Here is a 27,426-nt window from a genome sequence, read left to right as displayed (position 1 = left end):
CATGGAGGTTGAGTCACGGCCGGGACCAGAACTGGCTTGTTATCTTGACCTTCACTGTATATTTTACCCAAGTCCCTTTCCACGTCCTAAGTATTTTTCTCTCAAGTCACTGGAATGCACAAGCTGTTTATATCAAGACAATCAGGAAAATACTCCCCCGTGAATATACTGTGATAATAGAAAATGAGAGGCTCTAAATTGTATGATCAGCATCAAGATTTCTCTTGAAGTATTCATGCCGTTTCTTAAGTCTGGGATAAGGATCTTATTTCCTTAGCTGACATACTACTTGCTTTTGGCTAGGTGTGAGACCACATTTAGAGACACAGGGGCAGCCCATGGCTGGAAGTCATTAGGTCGGGTTTTCTTTATTAATGGTAGACATTGAGACACAAAGAAACTCTCTATGTCCCAAGAGAAGTGTGTTCATAGAACTGCACTGGGTGATATTTAAGAACAAGTGTCTCATCCCTTCTTGATCTAGGATCTAAACATCTGAGAATATAAAAGAAAACATGTGCTAATGTTACTCAAGTTTTATTTTAGCATTCAGATTGATTCAACTTTTCAGACTTCAAAAAACAAAACAACTCCATTGATACTTAGACATTTTGTGTTAAAGCATTTATTTACAGTATTCTTCATTACCTTCCCACCTAACAGTTCCAGAAAATGTAGTAGTTACAGGCGACAATCTCAGAAATGGAAAATTTTTATGGTGAAATTAACTAACACTCTCTCAAGAGTGATCATTTTCCAACTTCTGCCCCACCATGCACTCTCTTTATCAACAGATTATTTCTTCCCCCTTCAGGTCTCAAATCACTGAGAGCACAAAACTGTCTCCTTGCAACATTTTGACCACCTTCCTGTTCAGTGACCATCACTAGGACAGCAGGTGGACAACCAGGAAGGCGATCACAGGCCAGTTAAATCTCAATGAGGTAAGGAACTTTGTGAAGGGTGGAAAAGAGATTTAAACTGAATAGTCAGAAGAGGCACTGCTGGATGTAGTATGTGTTCGATAACCATCAGTCAATAGATCAGACAATCATAAAACTGTATCCTTTTCAAAGGGAGAACAGCAAAATGACTTGGCAAACATTTTCTTTTCCTCTCCCTCTGCCACTTTAAAATGGAAGAATTCTGGATCCTTGCTGTTAACCAAATGGCATTTACAGCTCTCAGCTGGCATGGGGCAGCTGAGAATCTAAAACGAGGAATGCTTATTCCATTTCCATTTCCATGGAAACCAGTCACCAACTGGTGAAAACAAGGTAGATCAAATTTTTGAACAAGAATGTTGAAATAATCACTGTTTTAAAACTTTTCTCTTGCATCAGGATGGAGAGCATATTGTAATCTCAGGAACACACAGAGATGTGTGTTCACCACTACTTTATTGTTGCACTTCTTTTCATAATCACAATAATTATTGTATTTGCATGAGTTCTGGGGGCATTCTTTGAAGGACAGATTGCTACATATCCAATAATTAGGTCATACAATAAAATGCAAAAATTAAATGAGTTAAAAGGCTTTTTAATCAAGAAAACCTTGGAGTAATCATGTAAACTTAAGGACTTGTTTCAAAATTTATGATCACATTCCTCTTCTTCTATGTCCTCTTAGCAAATGCATGGGAAAAGAAATGTGATTTCCAGAGAATGAGTAGACTCTGATTAATTTTCTTGAAGTGGTTTAGAAGGTCCCCTCAATTTTTTGAAACATGACTATGAAAATCTGACTTTGACAAGGCCCTCGAAATAACCAGTTTTATTGTGTGGAGATGATCTCCCTAGATCAGAAATCCATTTAGCTTTTCCAAGAGAATTTCACCCTCCTGGCCCTCCAAAAATCCAGATACCACTCCCGCCGTTTGCACAGTCAGAACATAAATGTTTCAAATTGGATGAAATTATTTCCCCCAGAGAAATAACAGGAAAAGTGTCAAAGATTCATTTCACTTGCTATGTCAACTAGGCATTCCTGATGACAAAACCTCTAAAGGAACGCCAATACTGTGAATTATTACATAGATGAGCAGGGCCTATATATAGTATCCTGAACATACGAGGAAATGCGTTTTATCTGTAATTCTCACAAAGTCATGGAGCTATTTTTTTGTCCCCAATTTATATACAGGAAACAATTAAATCTCCCAGTGGCAAAAAGACTTGTCCCAGGTTATTCCTACAACCATTTAGTGTGTTTCCCCACACCAGACTTTCATGTTCACAGTTGTGCTGCTCAGACACACTTCCCTAATTGTAGCTTGTATCCCCCCAAATATCACTGAGTCTATTTCTCATCTCATTAATTAATTCTAATCTCCTCATTTTGATAAAAGATAAACACATCCAGAAATATCTAACCTCAACCACTGTTATTTTTTGAGTATGCATAACTCACTTATGATGATTATTTCTAATTTTTCAGCTAAATTCTAAATCTGAAGTTGTTCCTTAAGTCGGCCCCGTTACATCTGATTTGCTTCTTTCCTAGTTATGCTAAATATTTAAGAAGTTTGACCCTAATTTTTAAGATTAACATTATAGTTATTAAATAAGAATACAATAAGAGAGATGTTTGTGTATGAGACAGAAAGAGAAGGAGGCTGATTTTTACTAGACTTCAAATATCTAAAGGAATTATCTCAAAAGTTGCACTAACCACTAATGCCCCTTAAATCCTCTTTTCATCCTAAAAATTATTTAGTGAAAACATATTTTTAGGCTTATGCTACTTGATTTACTCTCTTATTTTAAGAAAGGCCGGCACATAACACCTGATAGGAAAAAAAAAACAAACCCTAAATCAAAGGTTAATTAATTTATAATTTCTTTTCTGATGGCAAAGAATTAAGAATCAGTTGATGATAATGAGCACAGCCCCATGTAACTTACAATACTTTCTTTCCTTGCAAGTTGCACTTTGTTTTTCAGAGTCTACATGGAAGTGTCTTAATTTTATCTATGGAAAATACTAGCAACAAGCATTCTGTATAAAGGGAAGCTTTTTTCTGTTAAACTATTAGCTATTTATAGTCAGTTAAGACAAACAGAAACAAAAACAAAAATGGTAGTTAGGTCAATTTTAGAATTGGAATATTAGAATAAGAACAAATTAAAGTTCATTTAAAACTTATTTCTGACACTGGTTTTAAATTCTTCATGTATTTCATGGCCTTTCTTCCTTCCCCAGTTCTCTCAAGGAAAAAAGGTGGCAATGATTTGCCACAGAGCAGGGATGAAGTGAAATTCAGCTTTCAACTGGATTAAATTAGTAATAACCATAATGCATATCAAGATTACATCTTACAGTTAACAGTCACAAAGCATGGTAGAATGATAACCACTTATTGAGTGCCTCTTATTCACCAGTCTCCAGCACGAACGAAGCATGTTATTTTCAGAGAGCTGTGTAAAAACCGGTTAAAACTAGAGCATAAGGCAGTAAAAGTTAACTGGTGAGGCTAAAAGATGGTGAACACATGATGAATTCTTTGCTTATCTCATTAGAGTTTGGATTTGGTCATAAAAGGTTGGAAGATAGAGGAAAAACATGTTCAGATTTGAATTTCAGATAAAGGAGAAGCTCTAGGGAAAATAAGAAATTTCTGGCTTCTCTCCTTAACAACAACAACAAAAAAATCAAATGGCTAAATAGGAAGCTGCATTTTATTTCAAAACTTTTAAGGAGCCCACAAATACCACAACACTTCCAGCCATTACAGACATTTGGTAAACATTATTCCCTTCCATCAGTCATTTTCCACAACCCAGGTCAAATGCCACCACCTCCAGAAGCCTTCCCTATAATGTCTACCTTGCCTCCAGTGACAGCTCATCAAAACTTGGTTTCTATGGTCTAGACCACTGGTTTACATTGGTTTGTTCTGTTATGTACAAACAGAACTTTTTCTTTCAAATCTAGTTTTAGGAGAAATCCCACCATCTGAAATAGATTTTAATGAGGTTTTTAAAAAGGGCAGTGGTTTAGTTGAAGAGGGAGCTACATCCACTCCACACAGCCTCTGGAGTGACACTTGGGCAGCCTGTAAGACCCATCAACAGACTTTAGGGTTCTATGAAACACTTTTGGGAAACCAACAGTCTCCAAATCACATCTTGCCTAAAGGTGTGTTTTAACTGTATTAGTTAGGTGACAGATCAAATCTTAAATTTCTACCTACTCTAAGTATATCAGTAGCTTGGTTTTTAAGTGCTATTTTCCTAGTAGGTATTCAAAAAGTCTTTTCTGAATGAAACTGTATGCCATGGAATAAGCACTAAATTCTCAAAACTAACTACAATTATTGCCATGAACGAAAAAACGTCCATTGCTTATGGACACCATATTCAAAAAAGGAGCATCCAGTATCATGTTCCAAATTAGAGTGTATCATGTGATACAGAGAGCATGAGTTTGGAAGTCAGATTCATTTTCATAAGCTATGTGAACTTGCCTTGAATTTTATTTTCTTCCCCTAGAAAAAGAGGACACCAGTGACATTTAATTTCAGGTTGTTTGCTGTAACTGACTTAGTTAAGCAGAAAAGTAGTTCATTAAAAGGATACTGGGAAGCTCAGAATTGTTAGGAACACAGAATTAGCAAGATGGAGGTGAAGGATCAAGAAAAACATCTGGCTGTTCTATGAGGAAAGATCTGTTGGGAGAAGGAGGAGGTAAGGAGAAAGAACACAAGCAAATTAGTGAGAGCTCAGTTGGCTTTTTCTGTCCCTAGCCTGCACACGTGCTACTGATTTTTAGACTCTAGACCACATGGCTCGTGTTTGAGACTAGAGCAAGGGAGGGTGAGCAAGTTACTATTGTATCTGGCAATTTCAGCCACCATACTGGAGAGTAGTCTTGGCTCTCCATCAAGACTCAAAAGACAGACATTCCTTATACATAAAATAAAATTCAGATACTAGGGGATCAAAATAATTACCTACTACCTATCTAACACAAATTTTTGTAAGTCAAGTGAGAGTATGTGTAAAAAGGCCTCATGAACTGTAAATTCTAAGTAATTATTCTTGGTAGATGGCTCCTCTGTATTTGAAAAGGTGACATATGAAATGGCTTTGAAGGAGTAACGTCAGTTGAGGGAACCAGAAAACCTGCTCTTTTTTTCTCATCTCTCATGGAAAACATATACTGACCCTGCTGAACTCTAGACTTTGCCAAGTTTATAGCCCAAGGCAAAAACAGCCAAGCCTTCTTTGGGGGACAAAGTTGTTCTCCACTCCCCTGCCCAAATTATGTATGAAGCTCCTTAAAAGCTATAGAACTACTCATAGGAAAACCAAATAAGCAGCTCATGTATACTGAACTTCAAAAATTATTACAATGACACAGCAAATGATTTTTCAAGTATGAACAATACATAGTGTTTGTCCATGTACAGGCAGTATAGGCATGCTTTCATAGGGTATTGCTCAAAACATCTTCTCAGTGTATAAAAGATCATTCAACTTTATTAAACAACTCACCTAACAATTACTTGGGCCTTCCTCCCCCATTCACACTTCCCTGTTTTACCCCAAATACACGTGGGAAATCTATGTGTTATATTCATATAGATTTCAGAAACCTATAAATCTTATTTAAAAAATGTGTTACAGCCAATACCAAAGAAACACAAAAACCATGAAAATACTGTGAACAATTATATGGAAACAAACTAGACAACCTAGAAGAAATGGGCAAGTTTCTGGAAACATACAGTCCAAGACTGAAACAAGAAGAAACAGACCAATCACTAGAAATGAAATAGAATTAGCAATAAAAAACCTCCCTGCAAATAAAAATCCAGGACCAGATGGCTTCGCTGGAGAATTCCACCAAATATACAAAGAAGAACTCATACCAGTCCCTCTCAAACTCTTCCAAAAGACTGAAAAGGAGGGAGTACTCTCATTCTATGAAGCCACCATCACTGATACCAAAATCAGAAAAAGACACTACCAAAAAAGAAACTTAAAGGCCAATATACTGATGAACATAGATGCAAAAAATCCTCAAAAAATATTAGCAAACAGAATCCAACAACACATAAAAAAGATCATATGTCACGATCAACTTGGATTCATCCCAGGGACACAAGGATGGTTCAACATATGTAATCAATTAATGTGGTACACCACATCAACAAAAGAAAGGACAAAAATCACATGATTATCTCAACAGATATAGAAAAAGCATTTGATAAAATTCAACACTCATTTATGATAAAAAAAAAAACTCTTACCAAAGTGGATATAGAGGGAACGTATCTCAACATAATAAAAACTATTTATGACAAACCCACAGCCAGCGTAATACTCAATGGTGAAAAACTGAAAGCCTTCTCACTGAAATCTGGAACAAAATGAGGATGCCCACTCTCACCATTTCCATTCATCAGTCTTGGAAGTCCTAGCCACAGCAATCAGGAAAGAAAAAGAAATAAAAGGGATCCAAATTGGAAGAGAAGAGGTAAAATTGTCACTGTATGTGGATGACATGATACTATATATAGAAAACACTAAAAGCTCCACACAAAAACTACTAGAGCTGATAAAAGAATTCAGCAAGGTAGCAGGATACAAGATTAACATACAAAAATCTGTTGCATTTCTTTACACTAACAAAGAATTAGCAGGAAAAGAAAGTAAAGAAACAATCCCTTTTAAAATTGCATCCAAAACAATAAAATACTTAGGAATAAATCTGACCAAGGAGGTGAAATACTCATACATGGACAACTACAAAACACTGGTTAAGAAAATTAAAGATGATTTACAGAAATGGAAAGATATCCCATACTCTTGGATTGGAAGAATCAATATCATTAAAACAGCCATACTGCCTAAGGCAGTCTACAGATTTAATGCAATCCCTATCAAATAATCAGGACATTTTTCACAGAACTAGAACAAACGATCCTAAAATTTATATGGAATCACACAAGACCCAGAATTGCCAAAGCAATATTGAAGAAAAAGAGCAAAGCTGGAGGAATACCACCCCTAGACTTCAGACAATACTACTGAGCTACAGTAATCAAAACAGTGTGGTATTGGCATAGAAAAAGACATATGGATTAATGGAACAGAATAGAGAGCCCAGAAATAAACTCACACAATTATGGTCAATTAATCTTTGACAAAGGAGGCAAGAATATACAACAGAGAAAAGACAGTTTCTTCAGCAAGTGGTGCTGGGAAAACTGGACAGTAGCATGTAAATCAATGAAGCTGGAACACTCCCTCACATCTTGAACAAAAATAAACTCAAAATGACTTAAAGACTTAAATATAAGACAAGACATGATAAATCTGGAAGAAAACATAGGCAAAACATTCTCTGACATAAATCTTAGCATGTTCTCCTAGGGCAGTGTACCAAGGCAACAGAAATAAGAGCAAAAATAAACAAATTGGACCTAATTAAACTTATAAACTTTTGCACAGCAAAGGAAACCATAAGCAAAACAAAACAACAACCTAAGGAATGGGAGAAAAGATTTGCAAATGATGCAACTGACAAAGACTTAATTTCCAGAATATACAAACAGTTCATACAACTTAGTAACAAAAAAAACAAACAACCCAATCCAAAATGGGCAGAGGACCTAAACAAGCAATTCTCCAATGAAGACATACAAATGGTCAACAGGCACATGAAAAAATGCTCAGTATCACTAATTATCAGAGAAATGTAAATCAAAACTACAATGAGGTATCACCTCACACCAGTCAGAATGGCCATCATTCAAAAGTCCATGAACGATAAATGCTGGAGAGGGTGTGTAGAAAAGGGAACCCTCCTACACTGCTGGTAGGAATGTAGTTTAGTGCAGCCATTATAGAAAACAACATGAAGATTCCTCAAGAAACTAAAAAGAGACTTACCATATGATCCAGCAATTCCACTTTTAGGTATATATCCAGAGGGAATTCTAATTTGAAAAGATACATGCACCACAATGTTCATAACAGCACTATATACAATAGCTAAGACATGGAAACAACCTAAATGTCTGCTGGCAGATGACTGGGTAAAGAAGCTGTGGTATATTTATACAATGGAATACTATTTAGCCATAAAAAAGAATAAAATAATGCCATCTGCAGCAACATGGATAGAACTAGAGATGGTCATGCAAAGTGAAATAAGCCAGAAAGAGAAAGAAAAATACCCCATGATATCACTCATATGTAGACACTAAAAAAAAAAAGAAGTGAAAAAAAGGACACTATAAACTCATCTATAAAACAGAAACAGACTCACAGACATAGTAAACAATCTTATGGTTATCAGGGAAAAGGGGTGGAAGGGATAATCTGGGAGTTTGAGATTTGAAAATGTTAGTCACTACATATAAAAATAGATTTTAAAAACGTTTCTTCTGTATAGTACTGGGAACTATGTTCAATATCTTGTACTAACCTTTAATGAAAAAGAATATGAAAACGAATATATGTATATATGTCTCTTATGACTGAGACATTGTGCTGTACACCAGAAATTGACACATTGTAACTGACTATGCTTCAATTAAAAAAATTTTAAATAAATTTAAAAAATTTGAACCTAATATATGAGTACCATTACTAACAAAGTTTACTTTCTTAGCATAAGAAGAAATATCTCCCTAAAAATTGACAAGGAAAAAAAATAAGAGATATGAAGACATTGTGGGTATTTTGTTCCAATCAGGATGAATTAAACAAGAGTTAGTATAGCTTATAGTTGAAATAGGTTTTACAATGGGGATTCTAACAGAAGCTCATAGAAACACAATGAGAAAATGGGATGATGATAAATGGAATCAACTGATATAAAAATAGCATGTATGATCATAAAATATGAAAGAAAGAATGTCCATACAATTTGCAATGGCACACTTGAATAACTTTCTGTATCGCATTTGAAGTACAAAGGTTTCAACAAATATGAATGAACACTCCTACAAGCACACCAGTGAAATGGGTCTTATTCCTATAGCTCCGTATTGTGGGATGTGGTTCCACTAGTATTACTCCCTGTAAGGGCTGAACAAGTTGATACAAATTCAACCAATTGAGGAATTAAGCCATAGTGGCTGGCTTAGGAAAAACCAGTCACAATAACCACGGCCTCTACTGTCCCAGAGATGGTATGTTTCAAAGTGTGGATGATAAGGCAAACGCATGGTTGGTAGTTGAGCTGCTTCTGAGACTGTCCTTCACTTTGGGGACCCCTTTTGCCTCCATCTGAATTAAATTTCAACCAAATAACCCCCCTAATTCTTTGATCTTTTCCATTTTCAAACCCCAGTTCCTTCTCAGATGCTCCATTACTCAACTTCCTCCAATGCTTCTTATGCGGGTGGATAAGAGAGAGAAAAAAACAATTGATTTTGTTTCAAACATTTCTCACTCCTTTGAAAAGCATTAAAGGGATCTATCATTCCTTTAGGAAGGAAGCAAACACATTTTATGAAAGAGTTAGGTATCCAATAAAATTAACAAGCCACAATTAAAACAGCTGAATCACTCAAGTTCTAGTCAGATTACCCACTACAAACTATGTAAACTGATGCCCAGACCAGGCAATTCCTAGAGACAGATGTGTGCTTCTTCTCTGCTCGATGACAACACAATGCTAGAGCCTATGGGAACATCAAGGTATCTGGATGGTGGAAAAAGCAAGGGATCTGAGACAACCCGATACGGGGAGTGGGGAGATGCTGGAGGGTTGGGGAGAAAATAAAGAGTCTATATTTGTTAACTGGGACAGGTGTGGGTGGTAGTGTGATCCTGTGAAAATCAACCTCAGAAAGAGGGAAAATCCACCAAGAGCAAAAAGGTCATACAAAATCTTTGGTAGTCAGCTATTCTCAGCCTAGGACATCACCACAGGTATTTTATTTGCAATTCATGCAAATTCAAATACATACGTAAATTATATGCAGATGGTGTAAGGATGTCTAAAAATAGGAAGAGGTAAACCGTCTTAGCAAAGGTCAGTCTTTTCTAAAATTCACGAGATGGTAGCTGTGACGAGCGTGTGCGGCAGGAAAAGGGATTCAAGGGAATCTGCTGGCTGGAAAATTACCAGGAGTCAACTGCTCTTCTCCAATTTCTTCAAAAGTTAGACGTTCTGTAGGCAAGATAATTCACCACAATTCCTCAAAGCAGGACACATCCTCAAGACTCTACACCCTTCTGAGGGCAGAAGAAGATTTCTGATTCCTACAGGTTCTCCTTGGTCTTAGTCTCTTCCTCCTACAGATATTCTTTCACAGCCCACATTTCCAGAGCTCCCCAGGACTGACACTCAAGTGCAAAACTTTGGGAAAGCATCTCTTAGATTGTATGATTCCAACTTTCACACAGTCCATATCTCCATGTAAAGAAAACTAACTCCCTGCCATCTAAGAATTCAACTGAAACTTTATCTTATTACTTAATTATGATCACCCTTAATAATAAAAACATCTATATAGTTTCCCAAAACATTTATTTACAGTAACATTATGACCACCTGATACTCAGTTTTTTTTAAAGCTATTAATATATACTAGAATAATTGTTTGTGAACAGAGATCCAAGCTCTAGCTTCCGCCATGATACCCTCTGATCAGACCATACCTGAAGCCTTCTTTTTTTCAGCTATAAGCTTTCCCAGTCATGTGTCTGCCTCTTCAAATGATAGTAGCTGACTCCCTTGCTAGAGCAAGCTCTGAATAAATAGTTTCTAGTATCATTTGGGTGGCCTTCATTGATCTCCACAGAACAAATACCACTGTGAAGTCAAATCTACATAATCATTTTCTGTAAGAAAGAATCTTTTTTATTCGGTCACATGTACATAAGGTGCTGGCAACCTGTGTGGACCAATCCCCTCTCTCTGGAGAAACAGGGCGCTGAGTACAGCACTTGGTCCAGCCAGGCTGTTGGGTATTTACTGAACACAATGGTACAGCATTCTGTTAATTGCAGTTCTTCCAAGGTAGTAAACTTGCTGAAGCATGTGCCCGGCACAAGAATTAATTTCTCATCTACTTGACCACAGGTTAATTAACTATGCAGGTGAATGGATGGTGTGGGAACAAATGAGCTCAAATGGTGACTCTGCCGCTCGGTGACATTTAGACACTTGACTTTATCTCTTCAGGCTGTCTCTCCAGTTGTAGGTTGTTGTGACCAGCAAATGAGACAACATACCGACATGCTTATTGTATTAGCAGTAGCTGACATGGCATTCAAATGTAGCCAAGCAGCAACCCCGTAGATTTCCAGATTTTTCTGGTTGATTGTTTTAAGTCAAACAGGGTCTTAGAAATACTGATATGGCAGGGGGAGGGTTTGATTAAAATGCTCCTTCAAGGCCACAGATTTGGTGAACAACAGGCTGGGACTGGTACCCAAGTTTCATCCCAAAACAGGACATTTTTCACTCCATCACCTTGTCTCCTTTGGTGACTTATTTTATGAGATGAGAACTAATCAAATATGTCCTGATCTAAAAGATGTATTTTCTACCTTAATAAAGGATTGTGATTGATATGGATAGCTACTGTGGAAATTACATACACACACGTTTATCTTAAGTGCACTGGAACAATAGGTTTCTACTGTAATTAGCTGAATTGCTAAAACATAAAAATTATCATATCTCTGGTAACTAGTAAAAATAAACTTCTAACTTCACTTCCTTAACTTAGAAGGCATTTGATTTGAACAGGAAGGCAACCAATATCTAAATAGTATCTTGTTAATATTAAAATAAATCATCGATCAGTTTGATTATATTTTCGGCATGTTCTTCTTCTGGTATCTGGACAGGGAGTGAGATAAATAAAACAAGTGTTCTTTTCTCCTCAGTCTGCCTTCCTGTTCAGTGGCTGATCACATCTGAAAGGTCTTGGATGCCTTCTCTACTGCTCTGTAATAAAACAAGTAATACACTGCTAGCACTGACCTCTCAAGGTCTGCGTGCTCTCAATTTTACGTATTTCTGGATATAAGGAAACAAGAGCGAATAGAAAGATCCAAGGTGGAGGTTAGAGGAGAAGAGTGAAAAAGAAAGATAAATAAAGACACCTGTCTGGAAACTCTGCTTGGATGCGTAATCCATTATTTAAAAAGGACACTTACCTCTTCCCCTTACTGCAATTTCCATCTGCTTTAGAGGCCTCGGGAATTTGTGAGTTTGTTTTTTAAATAAGAAATTTAAATTGAAACAACTATCAATTATTCATGCCAATAGTGCACTGGGTTAGCATAAATTAAACCCAAACCTCATTGTAACCTGCAGCATCCATCAGACCCTTTACCAGAAGTGTTGCTGTGAGCCCCAAGAGACTATGTCCCCAAGTGCTTGAGGAGGACACACTGAAACTGACAAAGGGAAGCACAAAGGGTCTGAAGACCACATTATCATGACTCTGAGCCCTAGAATAATTAATACAGTGTTTTATCAACATGAATACTTACACTTCAGGTGACAGGTATCTAGGAATGTTAGGTTAGATAACCATTTTCTCTATGCATTCAGCTCTCATTAAAGAGTAAGTAAACAGCCATTAAGACAATTCCTATGAACATATTTCTTTCCTTTCTTAGAGGTGTCTGGGCTCTTTTATACTGGGTATAAAAGTTTATTCAAGGGATTTATATCTTATCATTAAAAATGTATTCAAGGGACTTATACAGAGAAGCAGAAAGGGTTTGGGGAGAGCAGCAGGGAAGAGTGCAGTGTTCTGGTCTAGCAGCAATGGGAAAACATGGGATCTAAGGAGACTCGAGGAGGAAGGGATTATTGAACCCACAAAAGGCAGCTCTTAGGAGGTCAGCCCCAGGGCCACTTAACAGGAGTTATGATCTTCTAGGGCACAGCTAACTCCCAATGGCCCAGCAAGGAGGGAGCAGAGAGTAAATACCCCTTCTTCACTCTTCTGCATCCCACTGATGTCCTGCCTCACTGCTCCACTGGCCAAACCCAATGGGAAGTCAGAGGACAAGGGAGTCCCTTAATGTAGTCCTCAGAGGTTATCAGCTTTCTGGGCTACAGAGCAGGGTAGAGGGTCAAAAAAAAGCTATCCAGCACAAAGGTCCATTACATATAATAATATAATGTTAGTTATAAAGTTTATATGTAAACTATGAACGTTTAATAGTTACTACTTTGGGACACATTTTGCTAATCCCTCTAGATGAGCCAATCAATACTCCTGTAAATTTTGTTAAGACCCAACAGACATTTTATATCCCAAACTAAACCAGAAGTCGTCTTCTCAGCATCTGTTCTTGCCTCTCTATTCCCTACCTTGGTGCATGTGACCCCCACTTACAACAGGGAAAGTCTTTCAAAGAAGTCAGTATGCAGACTCTGTGAAAACTCACTGGAGGATATCCAGCTCGGATGAGGGGGAGGAGAAGAGGCTTCACAAGGGAAATGACCTGAGTTGAAGGGAAAGGAGGAATTAGGCAGGTGCAGATGGTGGAAGGCTGAACGATCGTGGCGCATCCTGCGAGTCCCACAGGGTTGACAGATAAAGTGGGGGGGGAGGAGTGGACACCCAGAGCAGAGCAGAGCTAATAATGAGGGAAGAGTGGGGTCATGAAGGGTCTGGTATTTTTATCAAAATGTTAAGACATTAAAGGATTTTAATATTCTTATTTTTGTTCTAAAATATCACTTGGGCGGCAGGATTGGGGTGAGACTGGAGGCAGAGAAACCATCCAGGAGATTTTCCAAGGATGCAGGTGAGAGAAGGGGATAGACTAACAGAAGGCTAGTGTGGATGGACCGATGGATGGATGGATGCAGAAGGCGTGTGTGAGTCCCTGGAGAGCTATTAAAGAGTAAGACTTAGCTGATGAGGACTGTCAGGACTTGTGGCTCAGGGCTGGTGAGGGAAGGGAAGGGGATGGCTGGCTTCTGCTCTGATTTTCCTGTTATTAATCAGCTTTCTGTGAGGCCCCAGACCCAGACTACTTCCCAGAACCTAGAAGGTGGTCCAAAAGGTTACTTATTTCAACACATTTCATCATGAACCCATATGATAGAAACAAGGTTTCTACACTATTTACTACAGGTTCTTTTCATGGACATAAAATCTGTGGCTGCATGTGAAGTGTCAGGTATTTTTTGCAACTGTCTGCTTTGTATACGTTTGACCTCTAGTCTGTACGCTTGCAGTCAGTATTACACAATTCATTTGATAATCATTGGTCAAGTAACTACTATATAGTATATTGTAATGTTATTTTGGCAAAGGATTAGGGGAAACATTTCAAAAGTATTTGGAAAAAAACAAATCCGCCTCTGATCATGGCCCCACTTCTCTTTGCAGGCTTTGTTTGAACTGCTTAGCGATAGGATAACTTTATCTGACCATGTTTGGCTAACTCCTGGGTAGGAAAAAATAATGCTTCTACCTGTTAAGGTTGTAGATCTAAAGTGTGCTTTTCTCTCTAGCACTGAGTTAAAATATTTCCTGTCTAGATAGACAACCCTGACTACATACATCGGCTTTGCTTTGGAACACTACCTCTGACAAGTGCCCTCATCTGCAGGAATAAGAAAGAAAAGGCCACACGCACTTTGGTTCTGCAACATGGCGACATTCTAAACGATGCGTGAAAGAAGACACAAGACCAGAAGAAGTGTCCTTCCATCCACTCTGGTTAAATCTTCCCAGAAACAGAGATAAGAAACAAAAACGAAAAATCCATTCCTTTTGGAAAATAAGTCTTCAACCTATGGGTTGGTTTATTTTAAACGGGAATTAGATTCTGGGCCTACATCTCACACATTCAAGATAAAACGCGTGCTCTCATCTCCCACTAAATATGTTGCTATGACTCTTAAACAGAGGGAACGTTTAAAGAGAAGCAATCCACAACCCAGGGAAGAGGAAATCTAACTCAGACATCAATAATTCATTTATCAGAAATGGGAGCAGTGCTATGAAATGCCAGGAGACTGTTTCATTTATAGGGAGGCATTTTCTATTTTAAGCCTAGAACAATGCAGCCAGCTTTATTCTGCAGGTTAGTACGAATGGCGGCAAAGCGGGACAGAAGAACAGGTTTTACGGTCTCCTCTAGCAGTGCTATTTCTTTAGCAGCTGTTATTCGGGGTTGACACACCACCATTTAGGGACTTGAAAAGTGGTAAGAAAGGGATTTTTTTTCACTATAATTTTCTAACTTCAGAGGTGATTGCCTTCACCCCAAGGCTTTAGCACTAAAATGTAATCAGGTCTGATTTGCGTAAGAGGTACGATTTGCATAAAGTTTTGAGGGTGTATTCTTTCTTAGTACATCTGCAGGGCATTGGTTCCAGGACCCCTCTGCACTCTGCAGGTGCTCAAGTCCTTTATATTAAATGGTACAGGCAGCCCTCCACATCCTCAGGTTCCATACCTCTGGTTACAAAGGGCATCAATGGGACTCAACACCCTTCAGCTTACACAGCTTCTTACTAAGTCATCTCCTAATTCATCCCCTTAGTTAGTAGCCTGTATTATTTCATCATTATATCTGCCCCCCACAAGCATTTAGCACAGAGCCATTCACAAAGTAGCGTCAACGAGTAGCTGTTGAATGAACGAAAAAACACAGTTAAGTATGAAATAATTCCAAAGATGCTCTGAAGCCGACTGCTCAGATTGTACAGTGAGGAGGTACCTGTTCAGTAGATGCCCCGACATCTTCATTCTGGCAATGTTTAGGAATTCCTCCCCTTCACTAGCTTACTTCCAATTCAAGGACTCATGCTCCACCAAGGGAGATAGGGTATGGAAATAAAGAGAAGCAGATGTACTGTAGCCCAAATGAGTCACTGTTCCCAGCCCCTAAAGCAGAAAACCCTACCTGAACCCCTAACCTTGGAAATAAACAAAGACTTGCAAGTCTTAACTGAAATTTGAAATGTTTGCATGCACATATGTTTTGAGATAATCGTAAGAGTATAACTGTAATTTTTAACTGATTATCAAGAAATGGATATAGGAATAGAACACACAGTTATAGTAACAGCTATAATTACCTAGCACCAATTATGCAGTCAGCCCTATGCTTAGTGTTTTACATATTTTATTGCTAATCTTTGGAAGTAATTCTATGCCCATTTTAGGGATTTAAAAAGTACTAAAGCTCAGAGTAGTTAGGCCTAAAGACCATAAAGCTAATTAAGGAGGATCAAGCCTAAAAGTCAACTTTTCTAAACTACAAACCCACTCTATTTCCCGATGCTAAATGACCTCTACTGAAACTGAAATTACCTATGGATGCACACTTAAAGACAGATCCATCAATCATATTTACGATTATGATCTAACAAGCAGAGAAGATATTGTAACTCTAAATGCCTGAACACATGCTTGTGGTTGGCCAAGAAAACACTGGGCAGCAGTACTGACAGGAGATAAAGGGACATCTGATGCCCCAGGTGATGGATGATTTTCATAAAACAGAGGTAGGGAGTGCTGGTGTTGTACCTCTAAAAACGCCATACTTCAGAGTCAAGGCCACAAACCTAAGCACACATCCAGAATAATGCCCGTGTCCTCCAACACGCAAACCCACACTGCCCTCAATGAACCACGAATGGTACTCAGAATGGGTCACAACAGGACACACTAGAATACCCCAGAGTGAGCAGGACAATGGTGATTCTTCCTGTACAAAGGTCTTGAGGAGTAGCCAAGTTTGAAAGGAATCTTCATGAAGGATACAGTTTTTAAAAGTCAGCCTATAAAAAGCCATCAAAGCCAAAACTCAAAGGAGTGTCTTCACACCCAGCCTTTGTGGTCAGCCCTGTTAGTCGCAGGTCAGACACACCCTTGGAGAACAGTCACATTGCCACTGAGTTTCAATGTAAAAATCACCACATGTAGATTCAGACAGAACTGGCTACAGGGCACAATGCTTTCAGTTTCTACCTATAGCCCCTCTTGTCCCTTAACATCCCGCACAAGAATACTTTGGGTGTTAACATGATCTAGACTTTCCTGTAGCTTTCTTGTTCTCTTTTCTCTACACACAAATGCTGATGGGATACATGTAGCCAATGGATATGGTACAATCAGTTCGTGCTTGCCTTGAAAACACAAATTTCTTCCAATATCATTGATATTTTAGAGAATGATTTGAGTATTACATGAAATTTGTTTCTGCAATTTTGTCTCAGAAACTCTAGGTGAATGTAGAAAATGCACCTAGTTGCACTGAACACCGCAGGAATACACAAAACACACAGAGCCACATACCTCAGGAGCACAGTGGTCTACCCTTGTCCACACCTGGTGCTGCTAATCCGCCTTTCACCTCACATAACCCTCCTTCCCTTCATAATAACCTGCAAGCTGCCACGCTTCCAAAGGCCATCCCGGCTGGTTAAGGGGGATAGATCCTTCACTCTGCTTAATTTCCCCTTTCCTTCCAGCCTGTTTCTGTTATTTTCTTCTCTAGTCTCTGTTCTAAAAATTTTTCATCTTTATCTCTTTTTTTCTTACCCTTTTTCTCTTGCACACAGAGTGGCAGGCACGAGTAGAAGTAGTTGCAATGGGCACACACTTACATAAGCAAACTTCAGGTCTTATTCAAGATAAAGTGCTCGGAAGGGTGACGTAGGGGTGGGAGTGGGAGGTACAAGCTACTGGGTGTAAGATGGGCCACAAGGATGTACTGTACAACACAGGGAATATAGCCAATATTTTGTAATAACTAAATGGAGTATAACCTTTAAAAATTGTGTAAAATTTAAAAAAATTAAAAAAAAAAACATTGTAGCTTAAGAAGTCAGTGTCACAAGAGAACTGCACTATATACATACTAGTTAGAATCTAATTTCATAATGATAAGACACAGATTGAGTATAAGATGGATGGAAAAGGTCTTTGAACCCAGCCTAGCTGTGAATTATAGCCTCACTGTTCTGAAGTAGCAGACTGGCATGCATTCTCCAGCCTTCTTTTCTCTTATGATAAGATGTCAAAGGTCAGCTCAGTGCTCTGTACTCTCCCAAGTATTTTGGTCAATAATTCAGTCTTTCATTCTCTCAAAGACACTGTTATTGAAACCAGTTATCTCTAGTTATAACTCACTTAAATGAAAAGTACTTGGACCATTTTCCCTTTTTTTCAAATGGAGGTACTGGTGATTGAACCCAGTACCTCGTGCATGCTAAGCATGGGCTCTACCACAAGCTGTAGCCTGGATCATTTTCTTTTTAATTACCATAAGAGCTCTGGACTTGTGTATAAGCAGAGTAAGACGCAGAGCAAGAGCTTATAAACAAACCACCTGCGTTTGAGTCTTTGCTTCCTAACTTCTCCATCACGTACTATCTGTTTAACCCTTGTCTGCTCGACCTGTCTGAGCCTTTTTTTAATTCTTCACATCTAAGGGCTGCAGGGAGAATTGAAAAAAAAAAAAAAAGATAAAGTGTCACATTTATTATAGTTTTATATATCCCTTAACCACTTAACATGAATAAAACTGAGTTATTATTTTTTGATGTCACTTTATTTTTTTAATTCTTAATTTTATTGAAGTATAGTTAATTTACAATGTTAGTTTCAGATGTATAGCAGTGATTCAGTTATATATAAACATATATTTTTTCAGATTCTTTTCCATTACAGCTCACTGTAAGAAACTGAATATAGCTTCCTGTGCTATACAGTAGGTCCTTGTTGTTTATCTATTTTTTATATAGTAATGTATACCTGTTAATCTCAAACTTCTAATCTATTACTTTTAGTAGGTCCCTATCATTTTTGTGAGTCACTAATGAAGTTTCTAAGTGGTGAGCTCCAGCTTCATTTTCCTATTACTCTGTGGTTTTAGACTTTGCAGAATGAAAGCATGTATGTTGCACTAGAGTAGAATGGACTGGAGATTGAAATCTGTCAGCAGTGACCTCTTAAATATTGAACCTTCAAATTTCTTCTTCAGCGTTTCATGCTAGTTTGCAAATTAGGTTAAATAAATTAGCTTACATTGTCTCAAATTATAACGCTTTATGTGAAATTCAGCTATAACTTTAAACAACATAATCTACACAGTAATGACAAGGCTTCTTTTTGTTTGGAAAGTTCTGGAAAATTCTATTCACATCAATTTGTATATTCACGTTTCCACCACTGAATCTAGTCTGTAATAATTACTCAGATGGTAATATTAACAAACAGCATATTTTTCACAGTAACTTTTTTGAGGCTTCTTTGTAAATGGTAAAAAGAGGAAAAAAAGAAAAACTCATGTACAGTCTAATTATCTAGGTCATACGGTTTTCTCTAAACTTATTGACTTACTTAATCAGGTACCAGTTGAGAAATGTTTCCCTCAAGAAAACTGCAGGCTAGAAATAGTGCATAATAAATGGGCAAAACATGTCTCTTTGCAACTTCTGTGATTCCAAACACGTAAATAAAAATTCAAATGATAGTATCTAAATCATAGCAGTATCCTGGAGAAACTTTGTAGTGAAAGGAAAAAAAGTTAATGTGATCTAGTGATTAGAAACATCTACTAATCTTTTGAAAAAATCTGGGTGATTGTAAGCAAGAAAAAAGTTCCCATTTACTTAACGATATTCTATGTTATCAAATGAATATGCATTTCATTTGCTTTCAGAAAAATTACTGTACTAACTGGAAAGTGTATATGTGGTTAAATGAGTTTCTAAGGCTCTTGACTATTAGGATAAGAAAGGTCAGCAGTAGAGCCTGAGCTTTGCATGCATGAGGTCCTGGGTTCAATCCCCAGTACTTCCATTAAGATAGATAAATAAATAAACCTAGTTACCACCTCCCCTACTCCCTTAAAAAAACAAAAAACCCCAAACCAAGCAACCAAACAAAAAAACCAGCAACAACAACAAAGAAAGGTAATGTGTTCCGTACACGGCAAACCACACAGGCAGTTCAGGTACATTAGTTAAAAAAACAATCATTGCAGATGAGAGGAGAGCAAAAAGGAGGCATATCAGAAAGCCCTAGCAGGGATCTCAAGCAGAGTATTCACTCACATTTGTGGAACTTCAGAATGAAGTAACTCTTTGAGGGGCATGCTGCTTTGCCTCTGCCTTTAGCACCCCTACCCTTAAACAAGTAGGTCACAGGCCAGTGACTATACAAGGAGCAATACTCCCCAGCTACACCCTTAAGACCTGGAAATGCTGAGTCATTCCCTAGGGTTCTCTCTGCAACCATTCTTACGATGTGGACCACTCCTTTTTATATCCAGAAGCTTTAGTGGAAATACACTTGTTTAACTTGGAGCAAATTCAGGATCACTTGTTAACAAACATTTCCAAGAAAATATTTTCCCTCAGTAAGAGCAGAAAACAAAGCTTGCCAGCCACACTCCAGCCACCCCTCTCTTGGGTCTTACTTGTTCTCATTGCTTGCATCATAACGAGGCATTGGGTCCAAGTCGTTTCCATTCACGTCACAACTCGCCAGAGCATCCTGTGGTCACAGCGGAGAGAGAGAAAGGAGACGGCTGTTCATTAATTAGCCATTAACCTGAAGGCTCATGCCTCCTTAAACACATTTCTGCCAAGAGAGTAATTAGATTAAATAATACACTCACGGTCCAGTGGTGTCAGGATGCCTTGTTCTATAATAATATGTTGTATTTTCCCCCATGAAGGTGAAGAAATACTCTCTATGGAACAGAGGTGCACCCAGTCCCTTCTTGCCAGCACTTCCTTCATACCTAGAACTGACCCCTCACCCCAGTGCTTTGAAGATGTCCTCAATTACCACCTTTTCCGCCAAGTACTACTGGACCACCCAGAAGCAAAGTGATTCATGCTGCAAGAACACTCTATTCTGTACTTCATTTCTGGAGTGTGCAAATCCCGTATCACAATTCAAAGTTTTTGGAGACAATAATCATTCACAAACAATCAGCAAGCCAATTAAACATCAGTATTAGGAATCTAGTATATCAGGTATCTTGGGACCTCGATTAGGCAATATTTGTCTGGTTTCAGATGTTGTAGCTACTATAAAAGAGTCTACAATTCAAGACTTTTTATTAATACCCGATGGCCTTTTGCCCCAATCAAAATAAAGAGCAAAGTTTTATTACGTCAAGGTTTCAAAATGAAGCAAAACTTTCTCTGAAACCAAAGCTGGATTTACTTGTTTGCTTCTAGAAATGACTGTGAAAAATCTTCCAGTTACTAAAAAAACAAAAACAAAAACAAACAAAAAACAATGGATTGTTCCATCATTCAAATTTATATCACCATAGATGGGATGAATTTAGGATGTTTTGAATTTTCTGACGCTTTATGATGATTCCTGATATCAGTTTTAGCAAAAATAAATGCTATCTGTCTTTTTCATGGGTTCTGGTGTCTGAAAATAACTTACAGTACACAGAGGATGAAATGTTTGGAGGTATTAAGCAAAATACACAAGACATTTAAAGGAGGTAAGTCCCTGCTTCTGTACAAAGGAAGCCCACATCAGTGGACGTTAGAGCACGAAGGACAGATACTGAGTAATTTTACTTATAAGGAAACAGAGGGCCCAGACAGGTTGGCCAAAGGCATGAAACAAACTACTTGGAGAACTAAGGCCGGAACCCAGGCCATCTGACACCCCATCCAATGTGCTTTCCTCTACTCTTCACCATCTCTGACATTAGGAGAACTAAAATGGCACCAGTATTGCTAACTGCACAGGTAAATTCTGGAGAAGTTTCTTTCAAGGGAGAAAAAAATGAAAAAGGTAGAGAAATACGGTGCATTTAAGTTAAGGCTATTTGTATTTAATCAAATGCACTTCCAGGCGTGGGGAGCAAGAACACCCCATAAAACCCCCTTTGCATATGTTGGGAAAGACTTCTTTTCTAGGAGATGGGAAGCCCTAGTTCTGTTCTTTATGTGACTTGGGCTAACTCACTTTAGCTTTCAGGTGTCAGTGTCCAGCCCATCAAACAAGGAGGCTGAACTGAAGTTCCTTTTTAGGTCTAAAATTTTATTCTGTGAAGAGACACACATTTATCTTGGAGGCAGGGAGAGGGTAGCCATTTAAATGTTTTGTTAAACTGAGAACTCAATGAATTTGCGGTTCCTTCTGTCTCTGTCTTTCTCTCAACCTTAGGGAAAAATCATCTAATTTAGGAGACATCGGTTCAGTATTTCATCATAAAAATTGATTTGTGAAGTTCTTAGCTGAGATTTTGAAACAAAAAAGGCCACAGGGTGGAACATTGAGAGGAAAAGTAGTTGATAAAAGTATAGGTGATACCAGGTGGGCCTCAGTGAAGGAAGGTCTTCATAGGTCAGAAATACGGGTGGCTGTGCGAGCTGGTAGCAGTTTCTGATGTGCCAGGGAAGTGACTTGGAAGTTCTTTCTTTGCAAAGATAAAAAGAGAATCTTTTCAGGTTTGAGTGACAAAAGGAAAATTAATTTAAGCAAGATTCAGTGTCATGAAATAAGTGAGACTGAGCAAATGAGAAACGCTGGAGAGAATGTATGGCAATTTCTACCTAAATAACTTCATGAGAAACTGAAGCAGGAGGAATGGGAGAGGCCAGAGGGGAGATGGGTACAGAGACAAATACAGACAGAGTCCTACTGTGCAGGGAATGCAAGCCTTCCTGAGCCAAAGACCGTCAGTGAGAGAGAGACAGAGACAGCAGATTTCAAGAGGACATTATGTTCTTTCTCCAAACCTCAGCCTTAAGGAAAAAGCCATGTCCAATCTGAGTGTGCCCAGGACAATGCCCCTCCGGGCCACTGCTCTGTCCACCAGGTACTGAGGAACCAACAGCAGCGCAGGCAGCAGGTGGGCTAGGATGGCAAGCCCTTTGCGCCGATGTGCAGAGTGGACAACGGGCCAGGCCCATCTCAGAACTCCCTGCCAGCTCAGGGCTCGGGGAGATGTGCGAGGCTTGCAGAATTCACTCCCTTAAAGACCACGAACGTAGAATACAGAAGAGAAAAATTGGAGGAGATGTGTCCTCCCGGTTCTAGCCCAGGATTTTCTGTAGGGCCTGCTCCATAAATACGAGGCAAAGCTTCCCACTCCAGCCCAGAACTTTCCTCCTGAAGGCTCAATATGAATCCTGCAAAGGCACGTGGACTTCACTGTGATTTTGAGCTGCTTCTATTTTCAAGGCTATGAAGGGAAACTTGTAAGCTGACAGAAAATCTTCAATTAGCAGAGAATTTTTTTTTTCTCCAATAACAACATGAAAGACAGTTTAGGAAAACTCACAGGACCAAAATTTGGGAATTAAAAGGAATCACAAAGGAACAGAGAGGGACAGAGATAAAAGTGACTGATGTTCTAGTGGGTGTGTCCTGGGTGGAAACAGCTGTCAACAGAGAAGAGGTCAGAAGGCCAGTTAGAGGGCCTTGGTGTGAGTGGGATCTACATGGAGGTTCTGCTGAGTCCAGACAGGAATCGGAGAATTGCATGTGCAGATAATGGTGCATCACTGAGGGCTCTGAAGTCACAAAATAAGTATTTCAGGGAGAATGTGAAAGCATCAGGAAACACAAATGTGGAGCAGAGGATGGCATACTGGGAGATAGTTATGGCATTTGTGACCAAATTTAGGGACGAAAAGCCGCTGGAAGGGTATGTTTGGAGAGTAGAGGACAGAGGGGTCATCGATCTATTTCCAGGCAGGAAATATCATGGTGGTAAAGGGGACCTAGAGGCCCTGGGACAGAAACTGACCTCAGTGTCCAGCGGGCATGGTTTTCGATGAAAGTACAGAGTCTCAGCCCCAGGACTTGCTATGGACCCCAGGCTCATCTCAGGATCTCTCTGTGTCCTGGAATCGCAGTGCTTTCTTAAGAAAGGGAACTGACTGATTCCTAAGGACTACTGGGACTCTGATCATCACTGTCCTTTAAAAAGGGAGAGGCAGAGTGAGAAAAAAAGACTAGCAGAATAACTTGAGAAGAGCTCTAAGGACACTTTTCTCCATAAAGGAAACAAAGAGTGTTGCCTGGCTGTGTGGATGAATCGTCAGGAAGAGCAGTTGTCATCAGTAGCAGATGGTGGGGTTTCTGCTACTTCATCACCTACTTTTTGTCATTGGAACATCAGAGGCACACAAAGGTGGACAGTGTTATCTCATACTTCCTGTGCTCTGAGAGCGCATCTTTTACAGATGGGAGCAATACCTAAAGCTTATTGTATCCATTAGCTGTTTTTTTTTTTTTTTAGTGGTTTTCCCCCTTTTTCATAACCCTAACATGCATTCCGTTGTTTCCCAGGAGGGAAGGTGTTCCAGCCACAGCAAACACTCACGTAGTTCTGCATCAGGTCTGGATGGGTCCTCTCAATGCCATCGTCCAGGATGGTGACCACGATGTTCTTTCCCGTGTAGCCTCTCTTCCAGGCTCCTTCAATATTCATGTCTGATTGGCAGGGATGTGTGTTGTCACTGCAGTGCTAGAGGAACAAGAAAGAGATTTGGATGTTTCAGGTTATCAAAGAGTGAAGAGACGGGAGAACCATCTACTTGCTACTAAGACCATGCATTAAAGTAACAGGAATGTGATGGATTGTCTGTCAGAATAGAAGCACAGATCTCTAGCATGACAGCAGGGGACGGGAGGAAGGATAGATGTGGGCAAGGCAAGTGAGACAGAAATCCCTTCTGCCAGCTCTGCCTTGTTCTCATGCCATAGATCCTTTGGAGAAACATAATAAGGGATACTTCAACAGCAGAACCACGGAGGCACTGTTTTATTGTTAGCGTGTATTAATGACACATAAAAAGGCATGGTCATGTTTCGTTTACAAACCCAAACCAGGTACCTGCAGAACATATACATCATCATTTCTTAACCAGGCACCCAGAAAAGGCCAGCTACAAATGAGAAAAACCCAGGCAGCTTCTGGACGGTGTCACCCAGAGGTGTGCTGCCGCTGTGAGAAATGTGAGAAAAAATAACAGCTTCTCCAAACTTTCTTCAGTAAATTAATGACTGTGGTACCACAGTTTGCAGAAGGGAAGCAGATTCATTCAGTGCCACGTTGAGAAGGGAATGAAGAAAAGGGAAAAGTCCAGAGGGACGACAGACATAAATGTGTGTGAGGGAAGGGCAGGCTGGAGCAACAGCAAATCCTAGCTCATCCTGTGTCGTCATTTCATTCCACGATGGCTACAATATACAAACGCATTGAGAAATGAATCAAACCAGCAGTTCTTCCCAATATAATTTACTAGCATTTGTCCAGCCCAGACAATTATTCCTTCAAAGTCCGTCTCTTTGAAATATCCCCAAGTGATGCTGTTTTCCAGGTTCTTAAAGCTCAGTGGAGGAACAAAGGAAGAGGGACATGCTGGAGCTACTGCCATGGCAACCGAGCCACCCCAGGTCCACACCATTCATCTTCCTGCTGGGTAACAGTTCAGCACTTCAGGAGGGGAAGAGAACGTGAGCTTAGTGTGCTCTAAGCATAATGGCGACCCCACTGCCACCGATTCATCTAAGGCACACCTTACTGAGCACTTACTACACGCTGGGGTATGGCCGTGGACGAGGAAGATGAGGTCCCTGTCCTCAGGACCTCTCTAAAGCAGAGACACAGATACTAAACAAAACAAAGACCATTCTGAGGACTCCTTATGTTTAAAAGGAATCAAAGGGGGTGATATGGCAGTCAATGCTAAGGTGTCTGAGCGCCCACCCCTTTAGCTGGGATGGTCAGAAAAAGACCCCAGTTCCTGAGAAAGTGAAATGTGAGCTGTGATCTAGCTGAAGAGAAAGAGCTGGGCTCCCTAAGAGCCTAGAGACACATGTCTTGGCAGAAGACACGGGAAATGCAATGACCATAAGGTAAGAAACAGCTTAACCCATGGAAGGAAGTGAAGGATGGTAGGGTATTGCTGAAGCTCAGCAAGAGAATGGCCTGGAAGGTAGCAAATTCCAAGGGGCAGCAAGGTCATCATCCTGGGCTTTGTAGACTTGACTCTTAGTCTAGGTACCACCTACAAGGAGACTCACCTCTTTCCAAACTTTATCCCTCAAAATCAGACACTAACTAGCGGCGGATACCTCTAACACCTCCCGACATGAATTTGTTAATTTATTCTCCAAAGGAGACTGCCTTTTGTTGAATATTATAGACACACTTGAGTAGTTTTCAGGATTCATTATAGAGAATGGCATATCCATTTTTCCATCACAGATAATATTAATTTCACTGAGAATAGGGGCTGCTATATTTTATGAACATTGGCAACTTTCCCTCACTTTCTTGATTTCTTTCTGGTACGTGAGGCCCCACACGTGCACCCTCTATTACTACTCTGATCCAAATTCCATTCTCTCCCCCACCACTCCCCAGTTTTCAGAGCACAGCTCCAGGCCCTACTTCCTCCCACAAAGCCTTCTCTCATTCTTCAGTCTACTTGGCTTCTCTCGTCCCCTTCCTGGGGGAATGGAGACAGACAGACAGACAGACACACATACGCATACATTCTGTCCTACACAATCCAAATCCTTCTCACTGAATTCTGCTGAACTGTGGTTGACTGTTGAATCTAGTGTGTAAACTCTGTCTCCCGTGATTGGAAGCCCCTAGAAGACTATGATTAAACCAGATCTAACCTAGGATTTCAGTCAATATTGGCTAATTGATTACACGCTAGAAATCAGGGCCTATTTTCAACTTCATATTCGAGTTTACAGTTGCCACTATGCTTGCTGCTCCGACCTGGTCAGAGGTATCTGGCCAGCGCGTGCTTGCTTAGCAGAGACGAGCATGAAAGAAACAGCGCAGGTTTCCAAAATGCCCAGGTTTTTCGGAAGTCTTGTTCTGGCCAAGAGTTTGGGCCTCTCCTCATCAAATATTTTAATGTAACACAAAGCAACCCTGACGGGTTTCCATTTCATTTTTTTCTCTTTCAAAACCTGCTCTGGCCACCTGTGGTATCGTTTGTACCATGAAGTAATGTTAATGTGGCCAAGAGGTGGGCCGGAGGAAGGAAATGCACAGGAAATGGGTAACCCACAAATGGGATAACCGTCCTGGAGCGGAGGGATGCTGCCTGAAATTGTAATTACGAAAATTGAAGAAAACCAGCCATCTGTGGAAAACATGTGTGCTCAAAGTGGCGCAATTAGCTTGCCTGCTTCCACCCCTGCTTCTGTTGAATCTGACTTTACCATTACATATTTTTCCTTTTTCCTTGTCATCCACCAACATGGTATTGGTGGAAGGGGAAGAAGGAGAAGTATCCAACTGATACTTTTATCTGGATAATCTAATATACAGGGTAACCAAAATGTCAGGGGAAGAAGATAATCAGAGTCAGGAGTGTTTCTGGCAAATGAGTAATAAAATGGTCAGAGGACCCTTAAATCAGAACCCTAAATCCCTGAATGTCACCTTGAGATCTTTAACACACATTTCAAGTGGTCCAGGCTTCCAAACATGTCTC

The 27,426-nt window shown here is 39.5% G+C and overlaps 1 protein-coding gene across 7 annotated transcripts in view; it reads right to left on the bottom strand.

The window, feature by feature from the left end:
• PCSK5 (proprotein convertase subtilisin/kexin type 5) overlaps window positions 1–27,426 on the bottom strand; it is a 413,936-nt gene that overhangs the window by 270,009 nt on the left and 116,501 nt on the right. For all 7 annotated transcript variants that reach the window (XM_074361722.1, XM_074361723.1, XM_074361725.1 and 4 more), the window contains exons 4-5: window positions 24,282–24,425; window positions 20,388–20,464 (exon numbers count right to left, since the gene is read on the bottom strand). In XM_074361722.1, the coding sequence (XP_074217823.1) occupies window positions 20,388–20,464; window positions 24,282–24,425 (221 nt within the window). The remainder of the gene's footprint in view (window positions 1–20,387; window positions 20,465–24,281; window positions 24,426–27,426) is intronic.

Source organism: Camelus bactrianus, chromosome 4 (genome assembly GCF_048773025.1).
Source record: "Camelus bactrianus isolate YW-2024 breed Bactrian camel chromosome 4, ASM4877302v1, whole genome shotgun sequence".
Lineage (NCBI taxonomy): Eukaryota > Metazoa > Chordata > Mammalia > Artiodactyla > Camelidae > Camelus > Camelus bactrianus.
This window is presented reverse-complemented; position numbering and strand designations above follow the sequence as displayed.